The sequence below is a fragment of the Scophthalmus maximus genome, chromosome 5 (assembly GCF_022379125.1).
Source record: "Scophthalmus maximus strain ysfricsl-2021 chromosome 5, ASM2237912v1, whole genome shotgun sequence".
In the NCBI taxonomy this organism is placed as follows: Eukaryota; Metazoa; Chordata; class Actinopteri; order Pleuronectiformes; family Scophthalmidae; genus Scophthalmus; species Scophthalmus maximus.
The window spans coordinates 16,331,379-16,348,832 of record NC_061519.1 but is presented as its reverse complement, the minus strand read 5'-3'; the positions used below and the strand labels follow the sequence as shown (position 1 = coordinate 16,348,832).

The 17,454-nt window shown below is 42.5% G+C and overlaps 1 protein-coding gene across 4 annotated transcripts in view; it reads left to right on the top strand.

Moving 5' to 3' along the window:
- gpc1b (glypican 1b) overlaps window positions 1–16,648 on the top strand; it is a 69,473-nt gene extending 52,825 nt beyond the window's left edge. For all 4 annotated transcript variants that reach the window (XM_035634557.2, XM_035634559.2, XM_035634556.2 and 1 more), the window contains 8 exons: window positions 375–602; window positions 869–1,032; window positions 8,373–8,538; window positions 8,660–8,790; window positions 11,144–11,269; window positions 11,586–11,719; window positions 12,369–12,544; window positions 12,995–16,648. In XM_035634557.2, the coding sequence (XP_035490450.1) occupies window positions 375–602; window positions 869–1,032; window positions 8,373–8,538; window positions 8,660–8,790; window positions 11,144–11,269; window positions 11,586–11,719; window positions 12,369–12,544; window positions 12,995–13,200 (1,331 nt within the window). In that variant the 3' untranslated portion in view covers window positions 13,201–16,648. The remainder of the gene's footprint in view (window positions 1–374; window positions 603–868; window positions 1,033–8,372; window positions 8,539–8,659; window positions 8,791–11,143; window positions 11,270–11,585; window positions 11,720–12,368; window positions 12,545–12,994) is intronic.
- The last annotated feature ends 806 nt before the right edge of the window (window positions 16,649–17,454 follow it).

The following is a 17,454-nucleotide window of genomic DNA, read 5'->3' as shown; positions in this document are numbered from 1 at the left end:
CATCTGGGATTTGCTGACAGCTTCATAGCTCTGACAGATTGACAGATCTTTTGTGAATGACTGTGGCTTGTTTCTGTCCATTATCCCACATTTGGGTTTCATATTGGTGAGGAAGATAATGTGAGGATGGAGGGGGGGGGGGGGGGGGGGGGGGGGGGCGCACCAGATGGGCCGCACCAGTGGGTCCTGGTTCTCTCTGCAGAGTTCCAGGGGCATGAAAAAAGGACAAGAAAAAGTCCACATATGATTAATATGATGTCATCCAAAGTATGTTTGCTGACATTGGAACTACTTCAGTGTGTCAAAAGCAAATCGATTCATCAGTTTTAAAACCTTTAACTTTCTATATATATATTTTATATTTTTCTGTTCAGGTTACATCTTGGAGTTGATCAACCGCTCTGCGATTAGCCTACAAGACACTTTCACTGCAACTTGGGGTTTGACGTACTCCCAGAATTCCCAGGTCTTCTCTGACCTATACACGGATTTGAGGCAATACTGTCGAGGCTCCAATGTCAACCTGGAAGAGGTACTCAACGAGTTCTGGGCCAGGCTGCTGGAGAAGCTCTTCTACCAGGCAAACAGGCAAAATGTCATAGGTAGGTTTTTCTAGAAATAGAAACCACAAATGAATCCATGGTTTAATGGTGCTTTACTAACACAGATTAATTGCTTGGGAACTTCCTTCACTGTGGTGATATTCAGTATACCATGTATATAAGTAAGATAAAGAGCAGAATATATGATTTAGCTTTGAAACTGTCAGTTATAACATCCTATTTATTCCCATATGTTATAAAAGCATATATATGTTTTTGATTCCCTAATAGATATAGATTTTAATGTATGTGTATGTTGGATGCAGGTGAGGACTACCTGGAGTGTGTATCGAAGCAGATAGAGACACTACGGCCCTTCGGAGACATACCCCGTGCGATGAAGATGATGGTCACACGCACATTTGTGTCTGCACGCTCCTTCATTCGGGGACTGGTGGTCAGTGGGGAAGTGGTGCGCAAAGTGTCCCAGGTAAAACCTCTCTTCCCAACACCCTTTCTCATTTTCATCCTTTTCCATTTTACATCCCCTCCATCCGATACTACAACTGTGATTCATCTCTCTATCTTGTATTGTAGTCCTGCTTTGCTTAGTTTTATTGCTTTCGATGGACTGCCTGCTTCAAATTCTGTTTTACTGCTGTCCTAACCTTTCAAAGAGCTAATATTTTCAACTACTTCATGTTCATTGGTATTCTTCTGTATCTATTTTTCCATGATTGTCAGTCATGGCTGTACGCAGGGTTTTAGAAATACAGAGGTCCAAAAACAGCTTGTCATGTGGGTTCGGGGACATGCCCCTCCAGGAAAAAGAGGTTTCATTTCCCTGATCTCCATATGTGCATTTTAAGACTTTTGGAGGGCAAACGTAGGATAACAATAGTTTTAAAACCATGTCAGTGAGCAGCTGGAGTGCATGAGAATCAGGTTAAAAGATTATGAAGTAAATTGAGCCTGTAGTACCAAAGAACATATACAGTGTAACTGACTGTGGCAATTATGCCTATATTGTTTGAATGTGATATCGGTAAGTTGTTTTTTGTTTGTTTTGAACAGCAAGAAAATGATGAAAATATTACATAAAATAACCCAAAATTATTATCTGCTAACAGAACAGGAAAAAGCACACGCCAAACTAAAAAAACAACAATATAAGTTTGAAACCAGTGAAATGCTTGAACATTAAAAACTGCCTGGTGAGACAAAAATATCTTATCAGACACTATCAGATTCAATATATTTCATCTTACTTAGATTAGGTTTTTTTTGCAGTGTCTGTCTTTTTCCTTCTCTCTCTTAATCTTGTCCAGTATCTCTTCCCTTCCCAAAGCTCAGCTTTGATTGATGCAGTCTTTTCATTTAAATCTGTGTCAGTGAAGAAAGCATACACAGGGTCAATTGTTATTTATATGCAAATGTTACAAGCCTCTGCTGTGATAATCTTGCAATGAAGATAAAAAAAATACTTTGAGTCTTTTAACAAGCTTTTTGTAGGATGAAATAACTTTTGCTAGCTAGCTAGGTAATCAACTCAAGTGAAACTAACCAGCATGATCACTCAGCTATTTGTCAGATGATGTCTGGGTGCAAGACAAGAGTAAGGTATAGATCGGAGCAAGACTGAGAAATCATTTCAGCTCCCGAAAGGGAGGTGGTCAGTATTGATGCACCAGTGAAAAGGATCTCCCATCAGACACTGGACGGGGAGGGTGTTGAGCACAGTGAACCCATGAGAAATACATGCATCCTGTGTGAAAACCGATGCTGTGCCAGAGATGTTATCTTATTTTCCTTGGTTAAAATATGACAAGGTGAAGCCGTGTATGAGCATGAAGAGGCGATAACAACAACTCATCGTCGTCGTCTGGTCGTGGTGCTACTATGTGACATTAAGGCCCACATTTGGATGCATCTCTTTTCCCTTTCACTGTGATGTATGTGTCCTGCCTAGCACCTGTGGGTGGCACATACTGTTCTGTTTGCATCAGCGTGAGACAGCCTGACCTAGTATATCCTTCTCTGTATGTCTTCGGCCCAGAAATAGGTGCAACGTCTCACACCTACACACAGGGACCTGAGGATGTGTCAATTAGGTACCTGCACGCAGCGAAGCCCAAGCATATCCGAGCCATGGGGGAGCCAGTCCAGCAAAGCAGTCGGTAAAGCAGCTAGTGACAGCTAAAACTCCCTGACCGGGAGCCAAGGCACTCGTGCAACTAGTCTAACACAGGCAAGGACACAGCATGTCCTGTTTCTCTTAGACTCAAGCAAGCAATCAGGGGAGTAAGGATGGGAATTAGCATGTACAGCACGCTATGTCGAAAATGCTATTCATGGTTTGTGACACACGGGTGTACCCCTGGGCTAGCCAGAGTAGCTTACGACTCCGGCAAGAGCTCTGCCTGCAAGAGGCTAAACTGATAAGCATCTCTCTTAGGCAAACACTCGTGTACACACTGGAGCACGTGTCCACAAATGTGCTGAAAGGTGCAGAGACACATACAACTCATTCCATTATTCCCCCTCTCTGGCGATGCACATTGCCCCAAGTGTGCCTACTAAACATTTCCCAAATGATGCCATTATGTTTGTGCTCAGGGACGGTAAGCAATGAGTTCATTAGAATAGTCTGCCTTGGGAAAGTGTGTGAATAATTAGCACGGCCTTCTTCTTCTTTTAAATTACAAAATATCCTCCCAGTGCTAAAGCCAGGGCACTGAAGCCACTGCCATGCTGAATGAGGTCATAATCTGCCTTCTTCCACATTTGCACACACTCATTAGGAATCCAATGTGGAAAGGCAGTAGCACACACACACACACACACACACACACACACACACTGTATTGTGAGAACAGTCACTATGGACACACTTGGTCAATCTCCAAGCTTAGTCCATTGAACTGTGCAAAGACATAGAATGCAGGGCGGCCTCCTGAAAGTTAACGATTTGAATCATCAGTCGGAGACAGTCGCCTGAGATTCTTCAAGTCGGGCATTTCTTTTTATCAGCGTAAGGCCGGAGACATTACAGTCCCCAGAAATAGCTGCTGCAGAGAGAGCACCGCTCGCGTTCACGCTGCTGTCCAGGGTAAAATCATTCCACTACGTTAAGTCGTCCTTTCCACTCGGTGAAGATGTCTGCACTGTGTATAGGAAGCTGCAGACCCAGATCCACGGTGAGTCTGAGTGAGAAAAAGCCAGCTGCGCAGAGGAAGCGAGGCCTTGCCCGGTTAAGCTCTAAGATAACATTATCTCCTCACTTCTGCTTGGAAGCATCTTAACACAATATAGCCTCTGTGTCGGGGAAAAAAATGCTGTTGTATGCATTCGCTCGGAGGGATAATTTGGCTTGTTTACTCGTTGACCTCGCCACACCCAGTTCATATGTCTAGCAGCTCAATAAAGCATTCTTTGATAGTCAATATTAGTATAATAAGAAAAAAAGGAAGGAACCATTGAATATTTGCATTGAACAGCCAAATCTGATTCGACTGACAACATTCAAGTAGTCATACAACCTTGATGGAATATCACATTTTTCTTTAAATCATCCAACTCAAGGCTGGTTTGGTACAATTTAGTCAAAAGAAGTACAGAATTCAACCCGCTGTTCAATTTCATATTCAGTTTCATATTTCAAAAATTGTGTGTTGGACCATGTTGCTGTCTTCCCCAGCACACAGTCAGCACTGGGCTGTACTTACAGAGTCCTGGTGCAAGAGAGGAAGATAATAAAAAAGACTGTGATGAACTCCAGCATCCTCTCTTGTCTCTCTGGTCTCTCAATCCTTCATCCTCCTTCCTTGCCCAGTAAATTGTACTCCATCATGTCTGTTGATATTTCCCAGAGCTGCTTCCTTTAAGTGTGAGTAGCTTGCTCTGCTAATTCGGATCTTAGCTTTCCCCTCCCTTTCCCTGTAATTCTATCTTCGATTGATTGGGCCCTAATGAGACAACCGCTCCTATTTATAGTTACAGTATGTATTGCCAAGGGCCCCGTGACTGAGGATGTTTACCCCACACTGCTCAGGGAGCTGTGTGCATTTCCAATGCATTCAGCCGGAAGTGTGTGTTTGCGACCAAATGAAAAGAGACATGACATGAATACATGCAAGGTATTAGTTTGATTAGCCATGAAAAATTGGGGAAAGTTGGGGACGTTGGGGAAAGGTGATGAAAGAGTACCTTGGAAGGAGGCTGGGGATAAAGCAGAGCAGAGAGAGACCAAGAGATACGTGGAAAAAATCAATAACTTGAGAGAGGGTTTCATAAGACAAAAAAAAAAGGCAAGATGCAGTCCTCCTCTCAGGTACAGTATTAATACCTCCCTTGCTTCACTCCGGGCTGCACCAGTTGCTGTGTCCTTAACTTTTTTCCGGACTGTTTTATTCCCTGGAGTAGGGGAGTGGAGGAAATAGGCCACGCGCCACATAGCTCACTCTGGAGGCAAGGAGTCTGGATCAGCCTGCTCCATAACACAAGGGGGAGAGGTCGCTCATATATCCTTACTAATTACACAGGAAAGACAAGCAGAGAGAGAGAGAGATAGATAGTACAGTCTCAGGCTTCATTTCCGCAAGCAATATGGAGGGCACTCACAGGTGTATGGGGAGCATGATGTGTAGGTGAAGCAAGGACAAGTGAGGGTTTGCCTGTTTAAAATGTAAAACAATCATGTCGAAGAAACGCATGTGCAACAATCTAAGAGTATTTCAACCTTAAAAACTTGAGATTGAGAGAGAGAGAGAGAACGTGCACATTGCTTGTCGACCAATTGACAAAGAGGATTGAAACAAACAATTTCAATAAGAAGAAATTCGTTAGGTAAACCTGCCAGAAATCTGCTCATTTTAATTTCCCAAATGTGAACATTTACTATCTGTAAATCAGTGTTCTTGTATATCAGACTGTTGGGTAGAATAACGAGAGATTCAAAGACGTCACTTTTATTCAATATATCAATATAAATAAATATAACAATTTCAAAGTAATACATTTTTGGATCCATTATGAAAACATTGTTCAGTTGTCTATGAGTCTTAATACTGGGTCTAATTTGACAGCCCCTCCCCTCACAATGCCCGGTGCAGCGCGGCTCCAAGGTTACTGAGGAAGTTGTCAACATCAACCTCCAATTAGCACCACAGAGGAGATACACACTGTTGTGGCTGGCCTGGGATCCCCAGTGTTAATACTGTATGGACGATTTAACAGAAACAAGATTAATGACTCTGTCTCCTTAATACGCATTTCATTATTAAAATTCCCCTGCCAACGCCCTTTGTTGAACCCTTCAGCTTTTTTTTTTCAGCTCTCTCATTTTCAGGCACTCTCCACTCATCACTGCACACTCCCTTCCCTCACTCTTCTCTCTCACCAAAAAAGCATTTGTGTGACTCATCCCTGGCTAATGAGTGGTAGGGTAAGCATGGGAGTAGGGGGAGAAGAGGAGGGCAAGAGTGAGGATCTGACTCATGTCTCATATGACTTGAGATTAAGCCTGGGAATGTGGGTATTGCTGTTCTGTGTCATTTATTTCACTTTATGCTGTGCTCCTTGGGTAACTGGCAGTAATCACCAAGTCAGATTGGTCTCTTGGGCATCAGAGATGCATTTACTAATTTAGGCCTATAATACATATTTAAATGTGGTTTAAGATTTAGTTAAGAGTTGAAACAGCATTGAAATAAATTCATATTTCTTTCCTTATGTGGATCCAAAGTGATTAGATCACATTTTAATCATCGTCGTGGGGAAATTGGGCTGATACTGTAAAACCATAAACAGCCATTTAATACAGCCCAGAAAAACAAAACAAAACTCAATGAAGGTTTTTTGAGCGAAATTTTTATAACCAATATTTTCAACACTAAAACTGATGAAATATGTACATAAATTTGTGAGACTTTTTTGAATCACAAAAGAAAATCCAAACTGCATACAACACTACAAGAATTACACCATGAACTAACAGTGCTACAGAGGAGCTGCCTTTGTTTATGCTCATTATCTTATTCACAAGACATGGTCACGGTCCTGAGAATTCAGGTTCAGCATGAAAATGATAATTCTTTATTGTTTTGTCAAATGGTTGACAGGTCTGGAGCTTGTTGTTTACCCACCTGATCCCTATTGTCGCCCTATTTCCACTGTATATTTGTAACCTGGTTTTATATGACTTTGCTGTTGGAAGAACAGTTTCCAGGAAAAGCATCAGGCTGGCCCAGATGTCAGCTTAGAGGAGCTTTGTATGCGTAGCTGGGCTCGTTCCATATCTCTCTCTCTCTCTCCCTTGCTCTAACACACACACACACACACACACACACACACACACACACACTTCCTGAGGTTTTGCATGCATAGCTGTACTCTCTTGTGAACAGAGCTTACTGGTATTAACCCAGTTTCATTTTTCATGCACGAAGGCCTTTTCCTGGGGGAACAACCTTCTGGGATAGAGAGAGAAATTGAGGAGGCAGGAAGGATGGAGTGAGGGACGGAGAATGTACTTGTATGAATGGCAGCGCCTTGTGAAATAAAAGCAAATTCTCCCAAAGTGGTTTCCAAGGAAACTGTATTGAATGAGAGTCTGGTGCAAACTGAAAAAAGGTCACCATGGGACTTGACCTCCCACGGTTCTGCGACTATCATTGTCTGGAAGTAACTTACATCTTCACATCTTATTAAATCTGAACACCTTTGCTGAACATATATTTAATTTTCCTGTACTGAGATTTTCCTAAAAAGTCTCAAATCCAATCATCTGAATTTTTCGGCCATAAAATATCTTAAATAAGATTTTGAGGGATCACAATTACAAAGTTGCATTAACTTCAGTCTCACATTTAAATCCTCATTTGTTTTGAGAAGAAATTTTATCGATCACGCTGTAACAAAACAATAAAACGAACCTACATGGAGCCAATCAACACTAATGTGCAGCACGGTCAGAATTTATTGAAACACAGCCAGTTCACTTCAAGAATCACTTTAAACACATTGACCGCTGATCTTCTGAGGGTCGCCAGCGCTAATCACAGTGGGCGAGAGGCTGGGTAGACCCTGAACAGGTTGCCAGTCCATCACAGGGCGAACATATAGAGACAAACAAACATCCATGCTCACGTTTACACCCACGGTCGCTAACTAACCTAACCGGCGTGTCGTTTGATTGTGGGAGGAAGCCATGAGAAACCTGACACACGCACAGAGAGAACATGCAAACGCCACACAGAGAGCGCCTGGCCGACCAGCAGGTTCAAAACCACAACCTTCATGTTTTGAAACAAATAAGTTAAATCAGTTGTTTTTTTTTTAAACCAGTCGAAAATAATACATTTGAAGCCCATTGCATCTTGTGCAAGAAATTAAGAAAATTAATTCATAAAAGCCGCCAGCCAACATCTGCCATCATCCAATAATATTTTGTATGCTCATTTGGGAGCATCCCAAATCTCTATCCCCACCTCGACCCACTCTGTACTCGCAACATTAACTCCTGCAACTCTGGAAACCGTTTAGATCTACGCCAACATTAAAAGAGAAGGTGCTGTTAACTTTTACTAGGTAGCTAAACATCAATCATAAAGCAATGAAAGAAAAGTAATCTGAGCACAAGAGCATTGAGGAGGAGATTTCATCCGAGGGAGAGGATCTAGCTTAGTTCTTGTGTAGTCAGGTTCAGTTGAATGTGAATAAATGTACAGTTTGATCAACTGCTCCTGTCAGTTTTAGCTTTTAAACTATTAGATCAAATATGCTTGACAAAACAGCAATTTTTCATCCTGGTGTATATTTATTTTTGTCCAGGTGCAGCTGAGCCAGGAGTGCATGCGGGCCATGATGAGGATGACTTACTGTCCCCACTGCCGCGGCATGTCCTCCGCCAGGCCTTGTGCCAACTACTGCAGTAACGTCATGAAGGGTTGTCTGGCCAACCAGGCTGACCTCAACACTGAGTGGAGGCATCTGGCCGGTGGGCAGCACACACACTCTACACATGCATCCAATTCAGACTCATGTCTGCTCAAGCCAACTTTTTACACTTGTGAACATTTCCCACTTGTTCGTGCTAACTGTAGCTCCTGTCTTTGTAGAAACCATGATGCAGGTGGCTGGTCGCTTTGATGGTCCATCCGGTGTGGATGCCGTGGTCCTCTCCCTTCCCAGTCGCATATCGGAAGCCATGTTAACGATGACGGATAATATGGAGACCATCAACAGCAAGGTCAGAACACACAATGGTAAATACAGCTGGACACAGCTGACTTAGCCGTACAAACTGTGTTTACTACGAACAATACAATGAAAAGAAAAAGACATCAATGACCACGATGTTGCGAACTTTTGTCAACACCATCATAGCTGTTCAATTTCCATGATAGCACAATATTCGAATATCACTCATCAAAAATTACATTCACTCTGCACTAACTGATCTGAGCACATTGTGATTTTAATTTTGGTGAAAGACACAACATAACATCACTGAAAATATCTCAGAATGAGATTTTTGTTCTTATAGCACCTTATATGACAATTACGAAGAAAAACAGTGCACATATATGAACAGAAAACTGTACATGTACCGACTCAAAAATGTAGACAAATTATATATAACTTGAAAACATATAAAAGAGAACTGTAGTTAGGCTTGACAAGAGCAAGCTACTGACTAACTGACAGCTCTGCAGTAGAACCAGGATGGAGGTAAGGGTTCAGTCCCCATGGCTGGGGGACAAAAGACCTCTCAGTTTGTCGGTGCAGCAGTGAAGGTGTGTGCAGTGGGTGGTGGTGGGCTTCTTTTTTTTTTTGACTGTCCTTAGCTCTGCTGCTGTCTTGAGTGAGTCCAGCACCAAGCGAACCACAAATCAAAAAATCTCATTTACTCAAGTTCTCTGACCCTTCGTCGTGGCTCTCTACATTGTGATAAGGGACGTTCCCTACATGCTTTAATCATATTTGTCATGTGTCTTAAATATGATTGGAGTCCACATGTGGTTAACTGAACTGAGTGGAGTGAGTTAAGAGTTAATTAGAACTGAGTGAGTAAGAATTAATAATTCACACTTTATGTCTTTGAAGTGGGTGAAGCTTAGATGGGGGGGGAAAATGGATGTAATGTACTAATCCACGCACCAACCAGGATCTTGGAATGAAAATGTGATGATATGTGGGATTGTTTCCTTCTGCAGCCCGACATCAACCAGTTGTGTTTATTAAAGCACGCCCACACAGTCCTGATTAAGCAGATTAGCTCATTGTTGCTTATTTGATGTTATGGAGAAATAGATTTCTACTTGACTTATTCTGGCGCTTTGAATTATTTACATCACTTGGTAAAGCTTTAAAAAACATAGTGAAAGACATAGGTAAAATGAAACACCACTAATAACAATATCTGGGCTTGACCCTGGGCCCCAGCTCACTACGCTACTAGATGGCCACTGCTTTGTTTGTACAATTAACACCTATCCTGCCTCTAAAAACGATAGTCCGCAGACCCCATTTCTTCTGTAGGGATGTGAGTCACGCCAAAGCCTGTGGGCCAAGCATTTACTTCTCTGTTTAATGGTGTTTGAGCCGCAGTTTTATACGATCCTTAAAAGCACTGGCGGCAATGAAAAATCGGACTGAGTTGTTTGATGAAGGTGGAAAACAAGAGTAGACGGTGAGAGGAGAAGACAAAGTTTCTTCTGTGCTGGTTTGCTGTTAAAAGGGCCGTAGTCTGGCGGACTGCCTCTGACCTGGTCCAGTGTGGTAATCACACCCAGCTCCGGCTGTCGAGGCTCATCTCTACAGGAGAGGGCTGTGTTGATTCCCTCAGAAGTCGGCCCATGCTCGCAGGGTAACACCACTGTAGACAAAGTGTGGGACAGGAGTATTCACATGATCTGTTGACATCAAAAGCCATATGCTGTGTGGTGTGCTTCCCCTATAAAACACACCAGATTCATGAGCAGTTCTTGGAGACCGCACCACACCAACAAGATATGCTGAAATGATTGGAAGCTCACAACGGGATTATTTTCTCGTTAAATGTGAAGGTTCACAGGAGGATCCTCTAAACAGGACAGATTGTATGACAGATTGACTGAAGTCTCACTGTATTCCCTGGGCACCATTTATCAAATTTAAAAAAAGTAAGCCCCACAGGGACAACTTGTACTCTCTGATCTGTGAATTATTCTGCCAGAACGATGCTGTGATTGACTCTCGGGGTCATGCAAACAAAAACTATCATACTTGTGTGTAGCAATATGCTCAAAGATTGTTTGTGTGCCTGTAGATGTGCTGGTCTCACAAACACACAATTTTCTGCTGCAGTTTGAGTATGGGATTATAGGATTCTTATTCAGAGCGCTGGTTCAGCATCATTGGATTTCAGTCTTGTTAACGGGAACTCCAATAAAGATCCAGAGTATGAACCACGTATGGCAGGAAAGTAAAGTTTAAAAAAGAAGTACGAAGCCTTACTGGGTGTCGGTGGAGAAGAATTGATGAGCAGAACTCTTAACTTTGTTAATTTCCCCCAAATACATCTTCTCCCTCCATCTCTTCTTCCCTTTCTCCTGCTCCAGTTGTTCCAGGCCTGTGGCAACCTCAGAGAGGGCGGAACCAGCAGCACGGGGGTTGATGAAATGAAGAGAGGGAGGGTCACAGTGGAGGACAGGCTGGAAACCAGCTCAAACAAAATGGACAAACTGGTTAGTATTCCCTGGCCGCCTCTGCTGTCTTGCCATTGCTGTCTGGTGTGGCCCATTCATACTGATGGCTTATGACGTATGTTATGGACAATTAAACCCCGTTCTCCTGTTCGTTTCACCTTTACACAGACGACTAGTGGGTGATTAGATGGGAATGATGCTCGGGTGGATGAATGAGTCAGATGACTGAGCACTGCAGTTGGTTACTGAGCAGGAGTTGTTGTTTTTTTCTTCCTCTCCAGGTCAAGTGAACCGTCATGCTGTGATTTTGTGTGTGTAAAAGCTCATGAATCTGCTCTTGTCAACTCTGCCTCAGGTGTCTGACGTAACTGTGAGATTGAGGGACTTGCAGTCGTACTGGGTTTCTCTTCCAAGTCTGCTCTGCAGTGACAGAGTGGCTACTGGAACGGGGGCCGAGGAAAAGTGTTGGAACGGCATGAGCCGTGCCAGGTAGGACAGTTAAACTTATAAAGTCATGTGTTTCCAAATAATAAATCAAAGACATTCTGTCTTCACAAAATGATGGAGTTTAATGCATAATATTATGGGAAAATTGTGGGTTGTTAATAAGGTGACATTGGAATACCTTCTTCTTCTTTTTTTTTTTACAAACCATTCAAAAAGTAGTCCCTGCCATCAAATATATTTGCCACGATGGATACGTTGTGTTGAACAAGAATTTTCCATATTAAAGCTCGACTGAATAAGTTTAACAATATTCTCCCCAAAAATCTAACATGGAATCATAAGCAATAAAACTCATCCGTGCTCAGCTTGACACACATAGTGGTTTTGCAAATTCAGTTTTATTAAATTTATTGTTTACAAACTTAATGTTGATATTGCTGAGTAAATAAGTGTCGTTTTGCTGACTTTACAACTCCCCTTTTCTTGTCACAGAACTTTTACAGTGTTATTTTTTTCTCAACAAACAATTGTTTGGGTGGAAACTGCATTTTACAGTAGGTGTCTGGTACCTACTGGTGACGTCTATAATCCCACTGGCGCCACAGAATCGTGGGAAATGAAGGAAAGTTTTTTCCAAAAGCGATTTTGGCCCATTTGTTTCACATGTTAAACAAGTGATCGTGTTTCCCAGGTACCTGCCCGAGGTGATGGGTGACGGCCTGGCCAGTCAGATCAACAACCCTGAAGTGGAAATCGACATCACCAAGCCAGACATGACAATACGTCAACAGATAATGCAGCTGAAGATCATGACGCACCGCCTGAAGAATGCTCTCAACGGCCAGGATGTGGACTTCCAGGACACCAGTGTGTATCTTTACCATCACAGTCCACACGTTTCTATAGGACATTCACAGCAAACGTCATCTCAGATGACTCACTGGTTATTAAAAGCTTTTAAGAGGAATAAAAAGAGCTCTGTTTTTTACATCTCAGGAGGCAGATTACAATTCTATCTTAGTTTATATAAAGTCTAGCAAATAGCTGAGACAGGACATTGGAAATCAAGATGAAAGTACTAAAAAGATTCTTGGCTTAAACAGTGTGAGTAACACAGGGTGGTGCTGGGAATAAAGTTCTCATCCTTTTTCAAGGGGCTTGCACCTGCGCAGTCAACCTCACCTGTCATGCTAGCAAACAAATACTCTGTGGGCACAGGATGGTTCATGTATTAGTACTATGAACACACAGGAAACACAATTTCTCAATGTATGTATGTGGTACCATCAAGCTCACGTCCTGACTCTCTGTCTGTAGGTGATGATGTCAGCGGTTCAGGAAGTGGCATGTGCACCGAAGAAACGTGTTCCAAGGGTCCACGTCTCGTCGAGCCCATCACTGACCGACCCGTACACTACCCCTACCCTCCAGAAAACAAGAAGGTGAAAGCGTTGGCCAACCAGAACCTCCCCTGCGTCACCATTTACCTGCTTCCACTGCTCATTTTGCTGCTCCGGCGATAATTGAGGGGGAAATCTACCAACTGGGACTGAGTTTGGGACACAGGGTTGGGGAGGCTGAAGGGGGAATGAGGAGAAGTTAGGGGTTAGTTACTTTGCCAAAACATAGTAAATATTAGGAAACAACAACAACAACAACAACAACAACAACAACAACAAAATCACCTGGACGGACATTCTTTTGGTTCTTGATTAGAACAAAATGGGATTGCGAGTACTACGAGTAAATGTTTTGATTCTGCTCCCGTCTTTTATTTCTTGCTATATTATGACACCATTAGAGCTGGTCTTTTTGCATCTTCTAATGTTTTGTTTCTGGTGTTTGGGTTCTCTGATATCATATCTGTACCTAAGACATGTGTTACTATATTGCTGACAGTATGTTGGTGTTGACACCACGGGGAGAGGGAGATGCGGGCTTTGCAGTGGCGCTCGGATACATATATTTGATATATTTGTTATATTTGTTATTCCACTCCTTTAAAACAGCACTTGTGTTCAGTAGAATTATTTATTTATTAAGAACTCATAATAGGCCGAACAGTGACTTAATGGCTCCATGGTATTTATAGAAAGAAAAGAAAAAAGAACACAAACCACAAACTTTGATGAAATATAATATCGATGACTCTTATAGGAGGATAATCTGGACATCACAGCCCACCAGACCTGTTAATGCATTAAGCCTCAGAATATCTCACGGGGAGGATGGGAGCACTCTGCGTCAGCACTTTCTGCCATTTAAGCTGTAATAATAGCCGTGATCACATTCACACTGACATGATCGTCTAATGTAGGAGTAACATGACCCACCATTCACCACTCCATCCATCTACTCATCCCTACATTCCCCCTCCACCCCTGCTGAGGCAGATCTCCCTCTCTCTCGAAAAACCCTGCTGGCAGTGTAGGATCAACCTGAGTGTCGGGTGTTAGCAAAACACATGCTCGGCCGGGCCCAGGTCTCAGATGACAGCAGCTTCCCACTATAGAGCGCTGTAAGCGGAACGGGGGCGTCGGTGTGAGATCGCCCCTCGCAGCAAAGGATACGACAGTTCGTGATTTTGGAAAACGTGTAGCAGAACAGAAATATATACAGAAGCAGAAACACTGCTGTCATGTAGCACTTTTTTCCCCCCAGTATTCATTTAATGTGCACAGCAGAGAAAGAAAAAAGAAGAATATGCATAAGTTTGTGTGCTCCCTGCAATGGCCCAGTGTTCCTGTGATTAGCATCTTAATTGCAACCAGCAGTGTCATTTCAGAGTTATATATTTTTTTCAAATCGCAGCAATGATCCATATCACAGCAAAAGCCACACCATGCACGTCTTTGAACTGTACTACTATCTCTGTAGCAACCACAGCAGTGTACATATTTTGATTGCTTCTTTGTTGTTTTCTTGAGAAAATAGCCAATTAGGTATCAAGATTTTATAATGGCCAGATCATTGGATGCTCTAACTTCCATCATCTGTCACATTCATATCTGCCTTCTTTTTTTCTGCAACTTGTATTCTTTTTTTTAATAACAGTGCCTCTGTCTTCCCACGCCCCAACCCCTTCTTTACCCTTCCCCCCCGCTCGTCAGTTATTATGACCCTTAAAGCTTTGCTCATGCTTCTACATGATGGCAAGGCAATATGACAATGACACAGTGCTTCATTATGTGTCAACCTTAGTGGGAATGTTGTGGGAACACACAGTGTGAGGCTTTTTCCCGATGAGGAGCTTTGCTGGGAGGAAACACGTACCCCATTTTCAATTTCAAAGAAACGTCAAAGCTCTCATTTAAGAATACTGTGTGCAGGATGATGGGACTACACTTGCATGTGTGTACATGTTTATGTGTTTGTTTGTGTGTGTTTGCGTGAGTGCACTTGACTGATAGAGCTGCAGAGGGGACGGACAATAGAGCCTTTATAAATCTTGTTTGGATGCCACAGAAATGAAATGTATTCAAATGCATTGGACTCACATTGTATGCTTGAGTGCTATGCGACCGACAGCAATGAGAGATTAATATATCAAATTTTTCAAAAACGGTATTTCCATCCTACTACTGTAATAACTCCCGATCCGTATTGATCACATCCGTACTTGTCAGTATTGTATGTGACAGAGAAATGGAATGGGAAGGACGGCCGCCAATGGAAATGCTTTTTTAAAGTACATCATTGCTTCAGTTGTACAGTGGGACAATGCTCTATACTTCATTTTGTGGGGGGAAAAATCTATATGAACTTGACAGTTGATAATACTGCAAATCCAGTTAGGTATGGTTTTGGGCTCTGTCGAAGTGTGAGAGGCACCTCTGGTAGATACTTGGTTAAATATGGGAGAGGTTGTTGTCACACGTGTTACCTGACTGATCATTTTTTTGATGGTACTTTCTGTTTTTGAAACGCTTCAGCAATGAATGCCTTGTTGCTCTGTGTGGATGTGCGTTTATGTGGGTGTGTGTTATTCTGTTCGTCCCTGGTTAAGAAATCTGCCTGCGACTGCCTTTGACACTTTGTATAAGGTTGGGGTCAATTTTGAGATTTAAAAAAGACAGATTTGATGATATTAAATGTTCAACTAGTGAAAAAAAGAAAATACAAATGAAAAGCAAAGAACAATTAGCAAGAGCACGGCACCGGTCCGGTTTTTGTGACCCTCGAGAGAAATCAGAATATGAATGTGAAAGTAAAGAATGAGAAATGACTCCAACTGCGATGGTGACATTCCAATTCAACGAGGACTTGCGACTTAAGACTCAGACTTCAGTTTCAATGACTCCCTCACAATGTCATCGGCTGGAATTTGCACAACCCCCCTCCCCCCCCCCCCCCCCCCTTCTCTATTCCATCACCTTTTGATCTCATTAATTTGTTGCTCAAAGTCCCCCTCCCTTTTATAAAACCAGCACTTTTATGAGGCCAATAAATGGTGTTGTCAGCACAAAGACATCACAAGATGGTCAATCAATAAGTGAGTCAACACCTTCCAGGAATGACTATTGATTGGGGATGTGTGTATGCAGATAGATATGGCCCAGGCAAGACGTCTCCTCTTCAACTACGGTGAAACAGTGTTAACGCAAAGACCCTAAAAGTGTGAGAGGAGGCAGGGGAGATCAGTGTGTGCGTCTCAATCCTGCCCTCGTTGATCACTGTAGGTGGCAAATATGCTGAGCTGATTGTCCAACCATTTGAAACAGCTTCATTGTACACTGAGCTGAGTGTGGGAGGTTTTAATCTGAACGGTGCCAATTTATTCGAAAGAAGAAAAAAAAGGAATTTTAATTGTCTTGTTTTTATTTACTTGGGTTTTTGTTCTGATCAGAAATCTGTGGAGAGTTTGTGCTCATGGTGAAAGTAGATGCCAGAAAGAGGTTGGAAAATACAAATGTCTCATTTGCTGTTGTACCTGAAATCTTGTGTCAATTATATACATTGTAAGATTTTCAACATGCCCGTTTTCTGTGTCTTTAATGGTGTGTGTGTGTGTGTGTGTGTGTGTGTGTGTGTGTGTGTGTGTGTGTGTGTGTGTGTGTGTGTGTGTGTGTGTGTGTGTGTGTGTGTGTGTGTGTGTGTGTGTGTGTGTGTGTGTGTGTGTGTGTGTGTGTGCTTGTGTGCGTGCGTGTGAGAGAGAGAGAGAGAGAGATTAAGGAAAAAATACAAAAACACTTTGTTCAACTTTCAGACCCATTCTTAGGAAAATAGAAGAGTCTGCTCTTCTTCAAATTGTCCTCACCATGTGTCCAAGTTGTTCCTCGGAGATCACAAGGGCCTCGCTGCCACCTAAAAAGGGCCAATGCGCTTCGCTGATGATGTGGAAGGGGACAGCTGCTGCCTGGTGTTGTCACACAGGAAACACTAGCACATGTTCAGAGCACACTAAGTGCTTTGTCTTGTTTCTGCGTGTAGACAATAAAATGATCTTGTCCTCGGGCTGGTTTTAACAAGGTATACTTGGGCAGGATCCTGTGGGAGATCGGAATACCACGCGTCACTTACAGTGCTGTTATGTACACAGCATCTCGAATCTTGTACTGTATGTGCAAAAAAAAAAAAAAAAGATAATTTGGTGTAGCAGCAACTGCTGTCATCAGGTTACAAATGACTCAAATGAATAAAATCTTTCAGGAGAAAAGGAATCTCGTTCCTGCACCAGTTTCAAAGACAAATTCACACTGTGTCCAAATACATTAAAAGGACCAGTGTGTAGGATTTAGGGGGATGTGTAGGCAAACATAATATTCATAGTTATGTTT